Source organism: Stomoxys calcitrans, chromosome 1 (genome assembly GCF_963082655.1).
Source record: "Stomoxys calcitrans chromosome 1, idStoCalc2.1, whole genome shotgun sequence".
NCBI classification, from domain to species: domain Eukaryota; kingdom Metazoa; phylum Arthropoda; class Insecta; order Diptera; family Muscidae; genus Stomoxys; species Stomoxys calcitrans.
The window spans coordinates 26,163,405-26,178,186 of record NC_081552.1 but is presented as its reverse complement, the minus strand read 5'-3'; the positions used below and the strand labels follow the sequence as shown (position 1 = coordinate 26,178,186).

The 14,782-nt window shown below is 37.2% G+C and overlaps 1 protein-coding gene across 3 annotated transcripts in view; it reads left to right on the top strand.

The window, feature by feature from the left end:
• The window catches only part of LOC106094994 (cysteine-rich motor neuron 1 protein), a 410,024-nt gene extending 395,572 nt beyond the window's left edge, over positions 1-14,452 (top strand). For all 3 annotated transcript variants that reach the window (XM_059369755.1, XM_059369751.1, XM_059369758.1), the window contains one exon: positions 13,332-14,452. In XM_059369755.1, coding sequence (XP_059225738.1) covers positions 13,332-13,350 — 19 coding nt within the window. In that variant the 3' untranslated portion in view covers positions 13,351-14,452. The remainder of the gene's footprint in view (positions 1-13,331) is intronic.
• Positions 14,453-14,782: the final 330 nt, after the last annotated feature.

Below are 14,782 nucleotides of genomic sequence, written 5' to 3'. Positions count from 1 at the left end.
ACATGAAAAATCCGCATTTACTTTTTGGGCAACCCAATATATGGCACCTATAACCAAATCTGGACCAAACGAACTAAGGATAGTATATCTCCACTCATATATCCGTGGTTATATTTTGATAGGGGTTGGTTTTGATCAATACAAGTAACAATGTCAGACAATAAATCTGCTTTTTATGGGTTAAGACCCTAAATTCGAAGATGTCTCTATGACAGCTATATCATTATTGTCCCATCTGACTCATATTTGGGGCGGACGACGAGAGGCTTAATATAACTCGATGTTTCAAATTACAATGAAATCGGGTAATAAATAAAGCTTTCAAGAGCTTCAAACCCTAAATCGGCATATCGGTCTATATGACAGCTATATCTAAATACAGTTCGATCTTTATCATATTTGGGTCAGATGGCGGGTGATTTAAAACAACTCACTATTTCAAATCTCAACGAAATCGGGTAATATCCGATCTGAACCATATGCAGGTATGATGTTGGGATTCTTAAAATAACTAACTGTTTCAAATTTCAGCGATATCGGATAGTAAGTGCAGTTTTTATGGGCCTTAGACCCTTAACCGGCAGATCGGTTTATATGGCAGCTATATCTAAATATTGTATGATATGAACCATATTTGGGAGGCTTAAACTACTCACTATTTAACAATTCAGCGAAATCGAATAAAAAACAAAGCATTTATGGCATTAGACCCTTTACCGGCAGATCGGTATATATAGCAGCTATATCCAAATATGGTCCGATTTGGCCCGTTCAAGAACTTAACCAGCGTTCATAAAAAAAATCGGAAGTTCGGTTTATATGGGAACTATATCAGGTTATAGACCGATTTGAGCCGTACTGGCACAATTGTTGGAAGTCACAACAAAACACTAGATGCTCACTTTTAGCCAAATCGGGCAAAAATTGCGGCTTGTAAGGGTTCAAGAAGTCAAATCGTGAGATCAGCTTATATAGGAGCTATATCAGGTTACTGACCGATTTGGACTGTATTTGGCACAGTTTTTAAAAGTCATAAGAGAACACTCTCTGCAAAATTTGAGCCTTATCGAACAAAAATTGCGGCTTCCAGCGGCTTAAGAAGTCACATCGGGAGATCGGTTCATATGGGAGCTATATCATGGTATAGACCGATTTGAACCGTACTTGACACAGCTTAACAGAATACTTAATGACAAATTTCAGACAAATCGGAAAACAATTTAGACTTCCAAGTGCTGAAGGAGTCGAATCGGGAAATCGGTTTATATGGGAGCTATTGTGTTGCCCAAAAAGTAATTGCGGATTTTTCATATAGTCGGCGTTGACAAAATTTTTCAGAGCTTGTGACTCTGTAATTGCATTCTTTCTTATGTCAGTTATCAGCTGTTACTTTTAGCTTGCTTTAGAAAAAAAGTATAAAAAAAGTATAATTGATTAAAGTTCATTCTAAGTTTTATTAAAAATGCATTTACTTTCTTTTAAAAAATCCGCAATTACTTTTTGGGCAACCCAATATATCTAAATCAAAACCGATTTGGCCCATTGGCAATCCCCAACAACCTACATTGATATTAAGTAACTGTGCAGAACTTAAAGCGGCTAGCTTCACGCGTTCGATCTCTATCGTGATTTCCACAGACGGACGGACGGATATTGCTAGATTCTAGACTCAGAACGCCGTGATGATCAAGAATATATATACTTTTTGGGGTCTTCGACGAATATTTCGAGGTGTTACAAACCGAATGACTAGATTAGTTTACCCCCATCCTATGGTGGTGTGTATAAAAATCCTTTATATGAAGAAAACTATTTTTCACAAAATTGAATGTTTCCTTAAGAAGTTGGAAAATTGATCATATTTAAATAAATTTTTCTAATCTTTGGCTCGAATCTTTAAAACTAGGAAAAAAAATCAGTATATATGCGCTCGTTGTTCTATGTGTCCCGTTATGAAACCAAAAGTTATACTGACCTCCTACTTACTTCCTTTCAGTAATACTCTCGTCTTACCACGATTCACATGTGGCCATAGGAATGGTCCTACCGACAGTTTCGCTGTTCCTCAGTGTTATATGCACGTTCGTCGTCAAACCCCTTAAATCGTTATGCGACGCCCCGAAGGGATTCCAAGTTTATTGACGGACGTCCTCTAGCCTTCATTGGCAAATCATCTGCTCTTTCATTCCCCCTACACCGATATGGCCGGTAACCAATCAATGCGGATCGCGCCATCCTCAAAGAAGGTGTCAATATCCTTACTACACTCTAAGATTGTTCGTTACCTTATCGTTCTGGTTATAACCCAAAAAGTGCGGATGTAAACTCAAATTTTGCTTTTACTGAAAACAAGTAAAAGCGTGCTAAGATTGGCCGGGTTGAATCTTGATTCCGCTAAAAATTTACCCTTATTAACTGAGCTTATATTTTAATTATTTTGGCCTTAAGAATTCATATCAGCATATCGGTACTAAGGTGGCCTATATCAGCATTGGTACTGGTATTGTCATTAGGGGTTTGGGTCATATTTCAACCAAGTCAGTCAGAAGAGAATTTAGGCTTCTAAGGGCTGAAGAAGTCAAATCCGGGGATCGGTTTCTATGGAGACTATATCTGTTTAGAAAACCGATTCGGTTAGTACTTGGCGTGGATGTTGGAAGTCATAACACAAGTCTTTGTTCCGAATTTCAGCCAAATCGGATTTCTTGAGACTTCTAAGGGCTCAAGAAATCAAATCCGGGGTTCGGTTTACATGGGGACTATATCTGTTTATACACCGATTTGAATCATACTTGGCATGGATATTGGAAGTTCCAACTTAAATTTGTAATCCCCAACGACCTACATCAATAAGAAGTATCTGTGCAAAATTTCAAGCGGCTAGATTTATGCGTTCGACCGCTATCGTGACTATCCAGTACATAAAGGGTGGTTTTGTAAGAGCTATAGGAAAGTTTTTCAAAAAAAAAAACCCATAAAATTCAGAGAAATGCATGAAATCTTTATTTCAATCCATAGTACGGTCCATATAATTTAATGTTTAAAGATTATTTCATGCAAATATTGACCGTGAATACACCTCAAATGGTCCATCCGTTAAGTCCAATTTTGGTATACTCTTTCCAACATCTCGGCCGGTATCTCACGAATAAATGCTTCAATGTTGTCTTCCAATGCGTCAATTGAAGCGCGGCTTATCTGCATAAACACAAAAATAGTTTAAAGGCGTTAAATCGCACGTTCAACGTGGCCAATTGACCGACCCCGAACGTGAAGTAAAATGTTAAACGAACTTGCTTTTCAAAGTCCATTGTTACGTGTGCTGTGTGGCATGTGGCACCGCCTGGTTGAAACCACATGTCATGCAAGTCAAGCTCTTGGAATTTGGGCAAAAAAAAGGTGGATACCATCCCACGGTAGCGCTCACCATTCACACTTACGTTGCGATTCGCATCATCTTTGAAGAAGTGGGGTTCAATGATGCCACCAGACCTGGAACCGCACCAAACTGTGACTTTTTTAGATGCAGTGGTAGCTCTTTCAATGCTTCTGGCTGATCTTCATTTCAAAATCGGATATCCGAAGATTGAAAATTTTGCCCATGAACATTCCACTAAGGAACAGGGGCAAACTTCGCACATATTAATGAGTGCAGCCCGATTCAAGTTTAAGCTCAATGATAAGGGTCTCCCTTTTATAGCCGAGTCCGAACGGCATGCCGCAGTGTGACACCTCTTCGAAGAGAAGTTCTACATGGCATATTACCTCACACCGCTGAAAATGTTTTCTGATGGTCTCGCTAGGATTCGCACCCAGGCGTTCAGCGTCATAGGCGGACATGCTAACCTCTGCGCTACGGAGGCCTGCTACGATGGCCGGATATCTGAACGCTTTCCATAATACCTTGACATTGGGGAGCTAACCGAGAAGGACACTTCCAATTAAGTTTCCTTTGCAAGATTACCTCTAAGTATTTTAAGCATTTTGTTAGATATTGAAATCGGGCTGTTCAAATTGGCCCACCTTCGTGAACAGACAGATTTTAGTCTTCTCTGAGTTAACATTGGGACCCCTAAGTGTAAACCTGTCTTATCTCATCTCCAAGACATTTTCGGTCCTTCCACATAGCTGGTTCGGTTTCCTACCCCTTACTAGTCTCATAACATCATCTGCGTAGCATACGGGTTCAAATACTTCCTCAGTCAGACTTCGTAATAGGTTATTTATGGTGGTCACCCATCGCAGTGGCGATAAAAAGCCATCTGTGTTTTGCCCTGTGCCACTTTCTGTGTTATGGGAACCACAATTTACCCACCTGTTCCTTAACATATTCAGTCTGTAAGGACACGGCACTGGTCTAAGGATTGGATCAGTGTTTCGGTCCTCAGATTGTTAAAATTCCCCTCGATCTCATTGGCATACACGCCAATGTGTGCGTGTATGCTAAATCTCTTGCAGGGCAGTCTCCACCGACCTTCCCTTGACACAGGCTTGCTGTTAGTATTTTAGCAGTACGCTGGATTTCCTACTCTTTATCATGGCATCCGTAATATGTTCCATGGTTTTGAGTAGAAAAGGCGTAAGGCATATAGGTCTGTAGGCCTTTGGCGTAGCATAACTTGCCTTTACGCGCTTGGGTATAAATATCACCCATGCCACCTGCCGGGCTTTGAGAGTATATGCAAGTCCTGGGTATGCTGTTTGGAGGCCACTGTTGCGCAGACGTTAGCATGTTCGGGTATGACGCTGAATGCCTGGGTTCTAATCCTGACGAGCACATCAGATAAAAGTTTCCAGCGATGGTTATCCCTTCCTAATGCTGGCGGCATTTGTGGGGTACTATGCCATGTAAAAACTTCTCCCCAAAGAGGTGTCGCTCTATGGCACGCCGTTCGGACTCAGCTTTGAAAGGGATTCGCCTTTTCATTGAGCTTAAACATGAAACGGGCAGCGCTAATTGATGTGTGAGAAGTTTGCCCCTTAAATTCCTTAATGGAATTTTCATTGGAAAATTTGCAAGGTACGCCGTGAAAAAGCGGCAAATAGACCACTTCCTTCAGTAGCAACGTCCGAAATATTCCATCAGGCTCTGGTAACTTAAATGGTTGGAAGCTCCTCAAGGCTTCCTTTATCATAAATTTCGTAATGATAATCATGTTTAAACTTTCTATTTATTATACCCTCCACCATTAGATGGGGGGTATACTAATTTCGTCATTCTGTTTGTAACTACTCGAAATATTCATCTGAGACCCCATAAAGTATATATATTCTTGATCGTCGTGACATTTTATGTCGATCTAGCCATGTCCGTCCGTCTGTCCGTCTGTCTGTCGAAAGTACGCTAACTTCCGAAGGAGTAAAGCTAGCCGCTTGAAATTTTGCACAAATACTTCTTATCAGTGTAGGTCGGTTGGTATTGTATATGGGCCATATCGGTCAATGTTTTGATATAGCTGCCATATAAACCGATCTTGGGTCTTGACTTCTTGAGCCTCTAGCGTGCGCAATTCTTATCCGATCAGAATGAAATTTTGCACGACGTGTTTTGTTATGATATCCAACAACTGTGTCAAGTATGTTTCAAATCGGTCCATAACCTGATATAGCTACCATATAAACCGATCTTGGGTCTTGACTTCTTGACCCTCTAGAGGGCGCCATTCTTATCCGATTGGAATGGAATTTCGCACGACGTGTTTTGTTATGATACCCAACAACTGTGGTGAGTATGGTTCAAATCGGTTCATAACCTGATGTAGCTACCATACAAACCGATCTTGGGTCTTGACTTCTTGACCCTCTAGAGGGCACAATTCTTATCCGATTTGAATGAATTTTTGCACGAAGTATTTCGTTATGATATCCAACAACTGTGCAAAGTATGGTTCAAATCGGTTCATAACCTGATATTGCTGTCATATAAACAGATCTGGGGATTTGATTTCTTGAGCTTCTAGAGGGCGCAATTCCTATCCGATTTGGCTGAAATTTTGCATGACGTATTTTATTTTTACTTTCAACAACTGTGTCAAATAAGGTTCAAATCGGTTCATAACCTGATATAGCTGCCATATAAACCGATCTGGGATCTTGACTTCTTGACCCCTAGAGGTCGCAATTATTATCCCATATGCCTGAAATTTTGTACGATGGATCCTCTCATGACCATCAACAAACGTGTTTATTATGGTCTGAATCGGTCTATAGCCCGATACAGATCCCATATAAATCGTTCTCTCTATTTTACTTCGTGAGCCCCAATGGGCGCAATTCCTATACGAATTGGCTGAAATTTTACACAGGTCTTCAGCATATAATTTAATTGTGGTCCGAACCGGACCATATCTTGATATCGTTTTAATAGCAGAGCAACTCTTTTCTTATATCCTTTTTTGCCTAAGAAGAGATGCCGGGAAAAGAACTCGACAAATGCGACCCATGGTGAAGGGTATATAAGATTCGGCCCGGCCGAACTTAGCACGCTTTTACTTGTTAAACTTGTAATCTTCTATCCTTGCAAAATACACAATTTTCACTTTGTAACTAGCCTTATCTATAAACCTTAGGGCCTTCTAAAACAAACAAAGCTTCATTGTCGTAAATTATCTTACACAGGCCACAATTGCATCATCGCCCTGAGTTAATATTCTGGAAAATTTATTAACTGAAGTGTCATAAGACATTTAGCAAGCCACCGCAACGACCGCATAAGACATATTTGCAAATTTTTAATTTATCACTTCAGCGAGTTCTTGGAGAAAGGATTTTGTGTGTGTGTGTGTTTTAAAAAAAAAAAAAAACATTTGAATTGCCCACATCAAGGCTGATGGTTGTGGTAGCGGCGCAAAGAATACTGAAAAATAGAGTAGAGCGTATAATTAATTAAAAATCTAACCTTGAAATTCAGTTTTGGCTGGAGGACTTTTATTATGGCCTCAGAAGGGCTAGCGAAAAAGGCGTGTAAAATTTTTAATTTGAAAAATCTTTTTTTTTTTCGAATGACTACCAACACTCTTTTAATGCCTCTACTGTTGGGCTTTAAAATTTACTATTATGGCCTTATCTTATTATTCCCGTAGCCTTAAGGTGTAGGGAAAAACGAATTATGCAAATAAATATTTGTCTAATAAACTACTAGCAATGGCGCTTAAGGAAGAAAATGTATGTATAAAATAGCCTCGTGACTAATAGCCCAATGCCATCTTTCACTACCATTCCTCTTCCTGTTGAAACTCAAAAGGAATAGATGGAAACCCCTTTTCGGATAATTTCGATTTCTTCTCATATTGCTTGACCTTCAATTTGCTTGATTAATTCTTAAATGGTGAGTTAAGAAAATGAATGAGAATATAATGCAAACAAATTAAAATGTACTAAGTTCGGCCGTGCCGAACTTTTGATACCCACCACTATGGATATATTTATTATCAAAATTTATTATAACACTACTATATCCTTATTAATATCCAAATAGAGTCCGATCTTAATCATATTTGTTCAGGTGCCAATCTGGAGCATATTTCGTTTAGATGTCGGGCGTCTTAAAGCACCTCACTGTATCAAATATCAACAAAATCGGAGAATAAATGCGACTTTTTTGGTCTTTAGACCCTAAAGCTGAAGATCGGTCTCTACGGCATGTATATCTAAATAAAACCCGGCCTAGACCATTTTCGGGACAGATATTATGAATCTTTATACAGCTCACAGTTCCAAATTTCATCAAAGTCGGGAAATAAATGTGCCTCTTCTAAGCCCAAGACCCAAAATCGGCAGATCGGTCTATATGGCAGCTACATCCAAATGTGTTCCGATCTGAATCATTTTTGGTTGAGACATTGGCGGGCTTAATAAAACCTACTGTTCAGAATTTTAGAAATAAATGCGTCTATATGGCAGCTATATGTAAATATGGTTCGATATACACCATATATATATTGGGTTGCCCAAAAAGTAATTGCGGATTTTTTAAAAGAAAGTAAATGCATTTTTAATAAAACTTACAATGAACTTTAATCAAATATACTTTTTTTAAACATTTTTTCTAAAGCAAGCTAAAAGTAACAGCTGATAACTGACAGAAGAAAGAATGCAATTACAGAGTCACAAGCTGTGAAAAAATTTGTCAACGCCGACTATATGAAAAATCCGCAATTACTTTTTGGGCAACACAATATATTGTATATAGGATGTCTCTATTGCAAATCACACTATCATATTTCAATTTCAGCAAAATCGCAGAATAAATGAATCTTTTATAGTCTTTAAACCCTAAACCTGAAGATCGGTCTCTATGGCAGCCATATTTAAATATAGTCGGATCTAAACCATATTCGGAGCATATGTTGGGGGTCTTGATAAAACCAACTGTTTCAAATATCAGCGAAATCAGGAAACAAATAGGCCTGTTATAATCTTAAGACCCAAAATCGGCAGATCGGATTATATGGCAGCTATATCCAAATATAGTCCGATGTGGCCCATTCAAGAACTTAACCTGCGTATAAAAGAAATACGAGTGTGTGCAAAATTTCTATCTCAATTGTTAAAGATTGTAGCGTCATTACATCTTAAGGACACACGAACGGACATACGAACTGACATCATTGTATCGTCTTAACCATAACCTGATATAGCTGTCATATAAACCGATCTGGGGACTTGACTTCTTGAGCCTCTAGAGGGCGCAATTCTCATCCGATTTGAATGAATTTTGGCACGAAGTATTTTGTTATGATATCTGTGCCAAGTATGGTTCAAATCGGTCCATAACCTGATATAGCTGTCATATAAACAGATCTGGGGACTTGACTTCTTGAGCCTCTAGAGGGCGCTATTCTTATCCGATTTGAATGAATTTTGGCACGAAGTATTTTGTTACGATATCCAACAACTGTGCCAAGTATGGTTCAAATCGGTTCATAACCTGATATAGCTGTCATATAAACCGATCTTGGGTCTTGACTTCTTGAGCGTCTAGAGTGCGCAATTATAATCCGATTGGAATGAAATTTTGGACGACATGTTTTGTCATGATATCCAATAACTGTGCCAAGTATGGTTGAAATCGGTCCATAACCTGATATAGCTGTCATATAAACCGATCTGGGAATTTGACTTCTTGAGCGTCTAGAGGTCGCAATTATAATCCGATTGGAATGAAATTTTGCACGACATGTTTTGTCATGATATCCAATAACTGTGCCAAGTATGGTTTAAATCGGTTCATAATCTGATGTAGCTGTCATATAAAAACATCCGGGGACTTGACTTCTTGAGCTTGTAGAGGGCGCAATCCCTATCCGATTTGGCTGAAATTTAGCATGACGTATTTAATTCTTACTTTCAGCAACTGTATCAAATAAGGTTCAAATTGGTTTATAACCTTATATAGCTGCCATATAAACCGATCTGGGATCTTGACTTCTTGATCATCTAGAGGTCGCAATTATTATCCGATTTGCCTGAAATTTTGTACGATGGATCCTCTCATAACCATCAACATACGTGTTTAATATGATCTGAATCGGTCTATAGCCCGATACAGCTCCCATATAAATCGATCTCTCTATTTTACTTCTTGAGCCCCCAAAGGGCGCAATTCTTATTCGAATTGGCTGACATTTTACACAGGTCTCCAACATGTAATAATATAATAATAGCAGAGCAAATCTTTTCTTATATCCTTTTTTGCCTAAGAAGAGACGCCGGGAAAAGAACTCGACAAATGCGATCCATGGTGTTGGGTATATAAGATTCGGCAAGGCCGAACTTAGCACGCTCTTAATTGTTTGATATCTGAAGGGGGAGTGGACCCTCCCCCTTACCCTAATTCTCAGAAACTCCAGATCTCAGAATTTAAGCGAAATTTTGTGTGTTCTCTTATAGTAACTTATAATAAAAATTTGATATTTAATAAAATTTGAAGAGTGTGTATGGGTCCACCTCGCCCCCATTACACCACCCGTATAGGACATATTTGCTGACTCCAAAATGGGGCTGTAATAAGAAGTATTTTAGAGAAGACGAACCTGATACATATTTTCAGGGCCAAGTCACTGAACGACCGCCCCATTCCCCAAAAAACCCACGAAACCGGTCATGTTTGCCGACTATAGGAATATGGGGCGCAAATGAAAGGTATTTGAGAGTAGACCACGAATCTGATATTAAAATTTGGGAGCAACTCCCTGGGGTACGTCCCACACCCATAACAACGCTCAAACAGGACGTATTTGCTCACCGTGACAATGTTGGGTCTTAAAGGGAGTGGATCTCGATATTGATAGTTTTAGGGCCCACATTTGCTGACTTTTGCAATAAGGGGTTTAAAAAACAGCTATTTGAGATGAGAAAACAAATTAGATATCTAATTTTGAGGCCAATGGCAATATGAGGTTCAAATAAAGGCATTTGGGAGTAGAATACGAATCTGATATTCAAATGTGGGACCATGTATTTGGGCCACCGCCCCTTTTCCAAAACACCTCCCAAAGAGTACAAATTTTGGGCATTTAAACCAATGGCAATATGGGGTTTAAATAAATGGTATTTAAGAGCAGAGAACTATGCTAATATTTTTTTCAGGGCGAAGAGTCTAAAGGACCTGCTCACCCCCGTAAACACCCCTAAATCGGATATCATGACAATGTCGAGCTGAAATAAAGACTTAATAATGGAGTATATCTTATATCCAAACGTTAATGACATTAAACCCTCCGATCTAATTTCTATACCAGTAAAGATCATATGGTATACAGAAAAAGGCATTTAAATTGTCATGCTTTTACGATATTCATACATTATTTTGGTGGCATGGTATTTCACTAAAAGCTCTTTAATTGTCAAAAATAAATACTCCAAGCATAATTTTGTTCCATATAAAGTAAAAGAAGGCGCAGCGGAGCGGGCCCAGTTCAGCTTATCTGACTTAAAAATGTATTTCTTGGTGTCAGAGGGGCATCCCCACCCCCAAAACCCCCGCACGGACATGATTACCGATTGGGACAATATGGGTATCAAATAAAAGGTATTTAAGAAAAGAGTATGAACTTGGTATACAAATTTCGTCCAAAGTGTTCCCATCTCCAAAATACCCCCAACAGGACACTTTCATCGCCTTGGGCAATATGGGTATCAAATGAAAGGTATTTAAAAGTAGAGGATAAATAAGTAGTTATTCCTCGGTGTCTGAGGGCCCTTCCACCCCTCAAAACCTCCCCGCAGGTCATATTTACCAATATGGATATCAAATGAAAGTTATTTAAAAATGAAATTGTTGCGCTTTGGTTGTTTGTTTGTCTGTTCCGTATAGACTCAAAAACGGCTAAACCGATTTTCATAACATTTTCACAGATGGTTAAATCTGGGCCCCCGGTGAGAATAGGGTACTACATTTTTTGATATCCGAAGGGGGGGTGTACCCTACCCCATACAAATTAAATACCGGATATATCTACCTACCACAGCAATATAAGGCTCATTTAAAAGGTATTTGGGAGCAGAGAACGAAATCGATATCCACATTGGGGCGAAATGATGCAAATTATAAGCCCATATATCAATAGTTCCTTGCAATTCTTACCAGACTTAATTTCCATCAAAAACGATTTTAAATAAGTTCGAAGAAGAAATTAGCGACATCATTTAAACAAAATGTATATGGTTCAATTGAAAAGAAAAGAGATAGTATACCGATCGACTCAGAATCGCTTTCTGCTTCGATTTAGCTCTCCCCGTCTGTCGGTCTGTGTGTCCGTCTGTTTGCCCGTCTGTCCATGTTAATTTGTGTACAAAGTACAAATCGCAGTATAAATCCGATCTTCTTAAAATTTGGCACAGGCATGTTTTTCGGCCTAGAGACGAAGCCCATTAAAATTGGAAAAAATCGGTTCGGATTTGAATATACAATAGTTCCCATGTATATGTTCGTCAGATTTGCAGTAATAATGCAATAAAATGGTCACATGTTAACCAATTCTCTCGAAAATTTGCAAGAAGAATTTTCTCTTGACTATCAACATTTCAGGAAAATCGGTTCAGATTTAGATATAGCTCACATATATATGTCGCCCGATTTTAACTTCTAGAGTACAGCAAGCGCATTTATTGACCAATATTTCCAAAATTGTGCAAAACGCTTTCCTCGCCGACTACTACAATATCTGAGAAGTTTGCTCGAAATCGGTTCAGATTCAGATATAGCTCTCATATATATGTTGGTCAGATTTTGGGTAATTTGCAATAACGTTGTCATTTGTCAACTGTAGTTATTACAGTTTAAACACATTTGCTCGAAACGTGATACGGATTGTTGAATAATCTATTTGAAAACATCCTCCGATGTCCATTTAAATTGCTTCAGAACTGGATATAGCTCCCACATTGTTCTTATAGCGTATGTGTGGGGTATTACACAGTAAACTTTTGCTCTTCCTTATTGACGTTTTTAAATATTTAAAAATTATAGTTGCTTAATGTTTTCAGTGTTTTTATTATAGAAATAAAAGTCAATTTAGAATATTTGAGAGCAGAAATGAGCGCAAATTAAGAAATTTCATCAAAATACTGAAGCTGATTCGCTGAAACGTTCACTATAAAACTAAGACATTCACAAAGACAACCACACTTTTGAAAGACTGGAATCGGTACAAAATTCAGCTCTGACTCTGACGAAATGTCACTGCCAGTGGGTCAGTTCCTGCTCCCAAAAGCGATCACAATTTTCAACAACAAAAATTGATGTATCTTTACCAATTTCACGGTAATAGCAGAATTTTTGTAATTTCCTAGGGCTGCGTCCCTAATGGCAGCTACATCAGGGTTGGCTCATTTACAATCCCAACCGACCTACACTAATAAAAAGTAGTTGTGCAAAATTTCAAGTGCCTAGCTTTGCTCCTTCGAAAGTTAGCACACTGTCGACAGACAGACGGACGAACGGACGGACATCATCATGACTTTTAACATGACGATCAATAATACATTTACTTTATGGGGTCTTAGACGCATATTTCGAGGTGTTACAAACGGAATGACAACATTAGAATACCACCCTCATACGGTGGTGACTATAATAAGATGCAATTTTGTTGTGCTTGCTGTTGAACAAATAAACAAACAAACCAACGCTATCATGATTTCGACAGCCGGACGGACATCGACTCAGATTGGCAAGACGATCAAGAATATATACTTTATGGGGTCTCAGATCATTATTTCGTGGTGTTACAAACGGAATGACTAAATGAATATATGGTGGATATAAAAATTTATTTAAACTTTGGTTCAACTCAATACATATCGTTTTGTCTTCTTTTTCATTTCAGTGACAACGATGTAGACTAATGCTGATAGTTTCTACAGAGCTTAAGCCAAAATCCCAAAAGCTGCCCACGTAGGAGACATTTAACAACAAACCAACTATCAACAACAACAAACAAGCAACAATAAATGACCACCCCTTTATACTCCACAAATGATTAATGGAGGCTTTTGATGAAAAACTTAAAACAAACGGTAAAAGTAACCACAAATTTTCCATTTTGTATAAATGTATTGTATAAAAAAAAAGCTTAAACAACAAAAAAAAAACACAAAAAACTAAATGCCATATAGAAAAAAACATATATCGATGTATTAGTGTTAAAATGAAAAAAATATATATTTCGCTAAGAAAAAGAAACATTAAACAATTATGCGAAATATTAAAAAAGCTTCAATAAAATATTAAAAAGAAAACAAAAAACTTTTTTATAAAAAAAGTTATGAAAACAAATTACAAAAAAATGTATTATATATAAAACAAATTGAAAATAAATGTTAACTAAGAAAAAATATTAGTAAACTTACATTATAGAAATTATAATAAAAAAATATAGAAAATTTACAAGAACAAATATCAAAATGTTGCCATATACATAAATGAAAAGATCTAATAAAAGAAGCTTTTTCGTTTTTTAGAATTTTACCACAAACGAAACAAATATCAAATGGAACTGTAATGAAGACATGCAACTTATAACCGGACAATAGAAATAAGCTGTTCAAATTAAATATTTATCAAAAATAATAAAACAAGATATATATACTTTTTTTTGCAAGAATATAAAAAAAATAAAATACTTCCAGATTCCAAAAAGAAAAAAACTAAAGTTTAAAAGCTTGTACAGCTTCAACAACTTTCAAAGGTCTCAGCTCTAACTAACCCCTTTCAAAATAACCTAAATAGCTTGCATAACCCAAAACTTTGTTTAAAAATCATCCAAAAAGCTTCTATGCTTTCTATGGTCTTAAGTTGTTCAATATCTAAACTTTGACGATATCTAACAAAATATACTATTTATTTTGTTTTCAACAGGCTATATAACTCCATATAGTATATCATTAGTAAGTTAAACATTGGCAATAAGCCCCAAAAAACATATACTTGCATATATTTGTCTATATATATATATATATATATATATAAAGAAATAGTATTTAAACTCAAGATATATACATAACATGTGCGAAACTATTTGTAATGGAAACATTTCTTATACATACATATATATGAACAAGGAATTATACTCAAATATTAACAAAAAGATACAAAAAAAAAAAATATATATCAAATAAAAACAAACCATGTTAGCATTACATGAAAACTAAAAACATTTAATGTTGGTAATGTAAATAAACTTGCTATGTTAAGCCTAAGGGTGATATCAAAAACGATACAAAATCGTTTTCTTTTTGTATAAATCTATACAAAAATTCTATGAAGCTATTGAAAAAA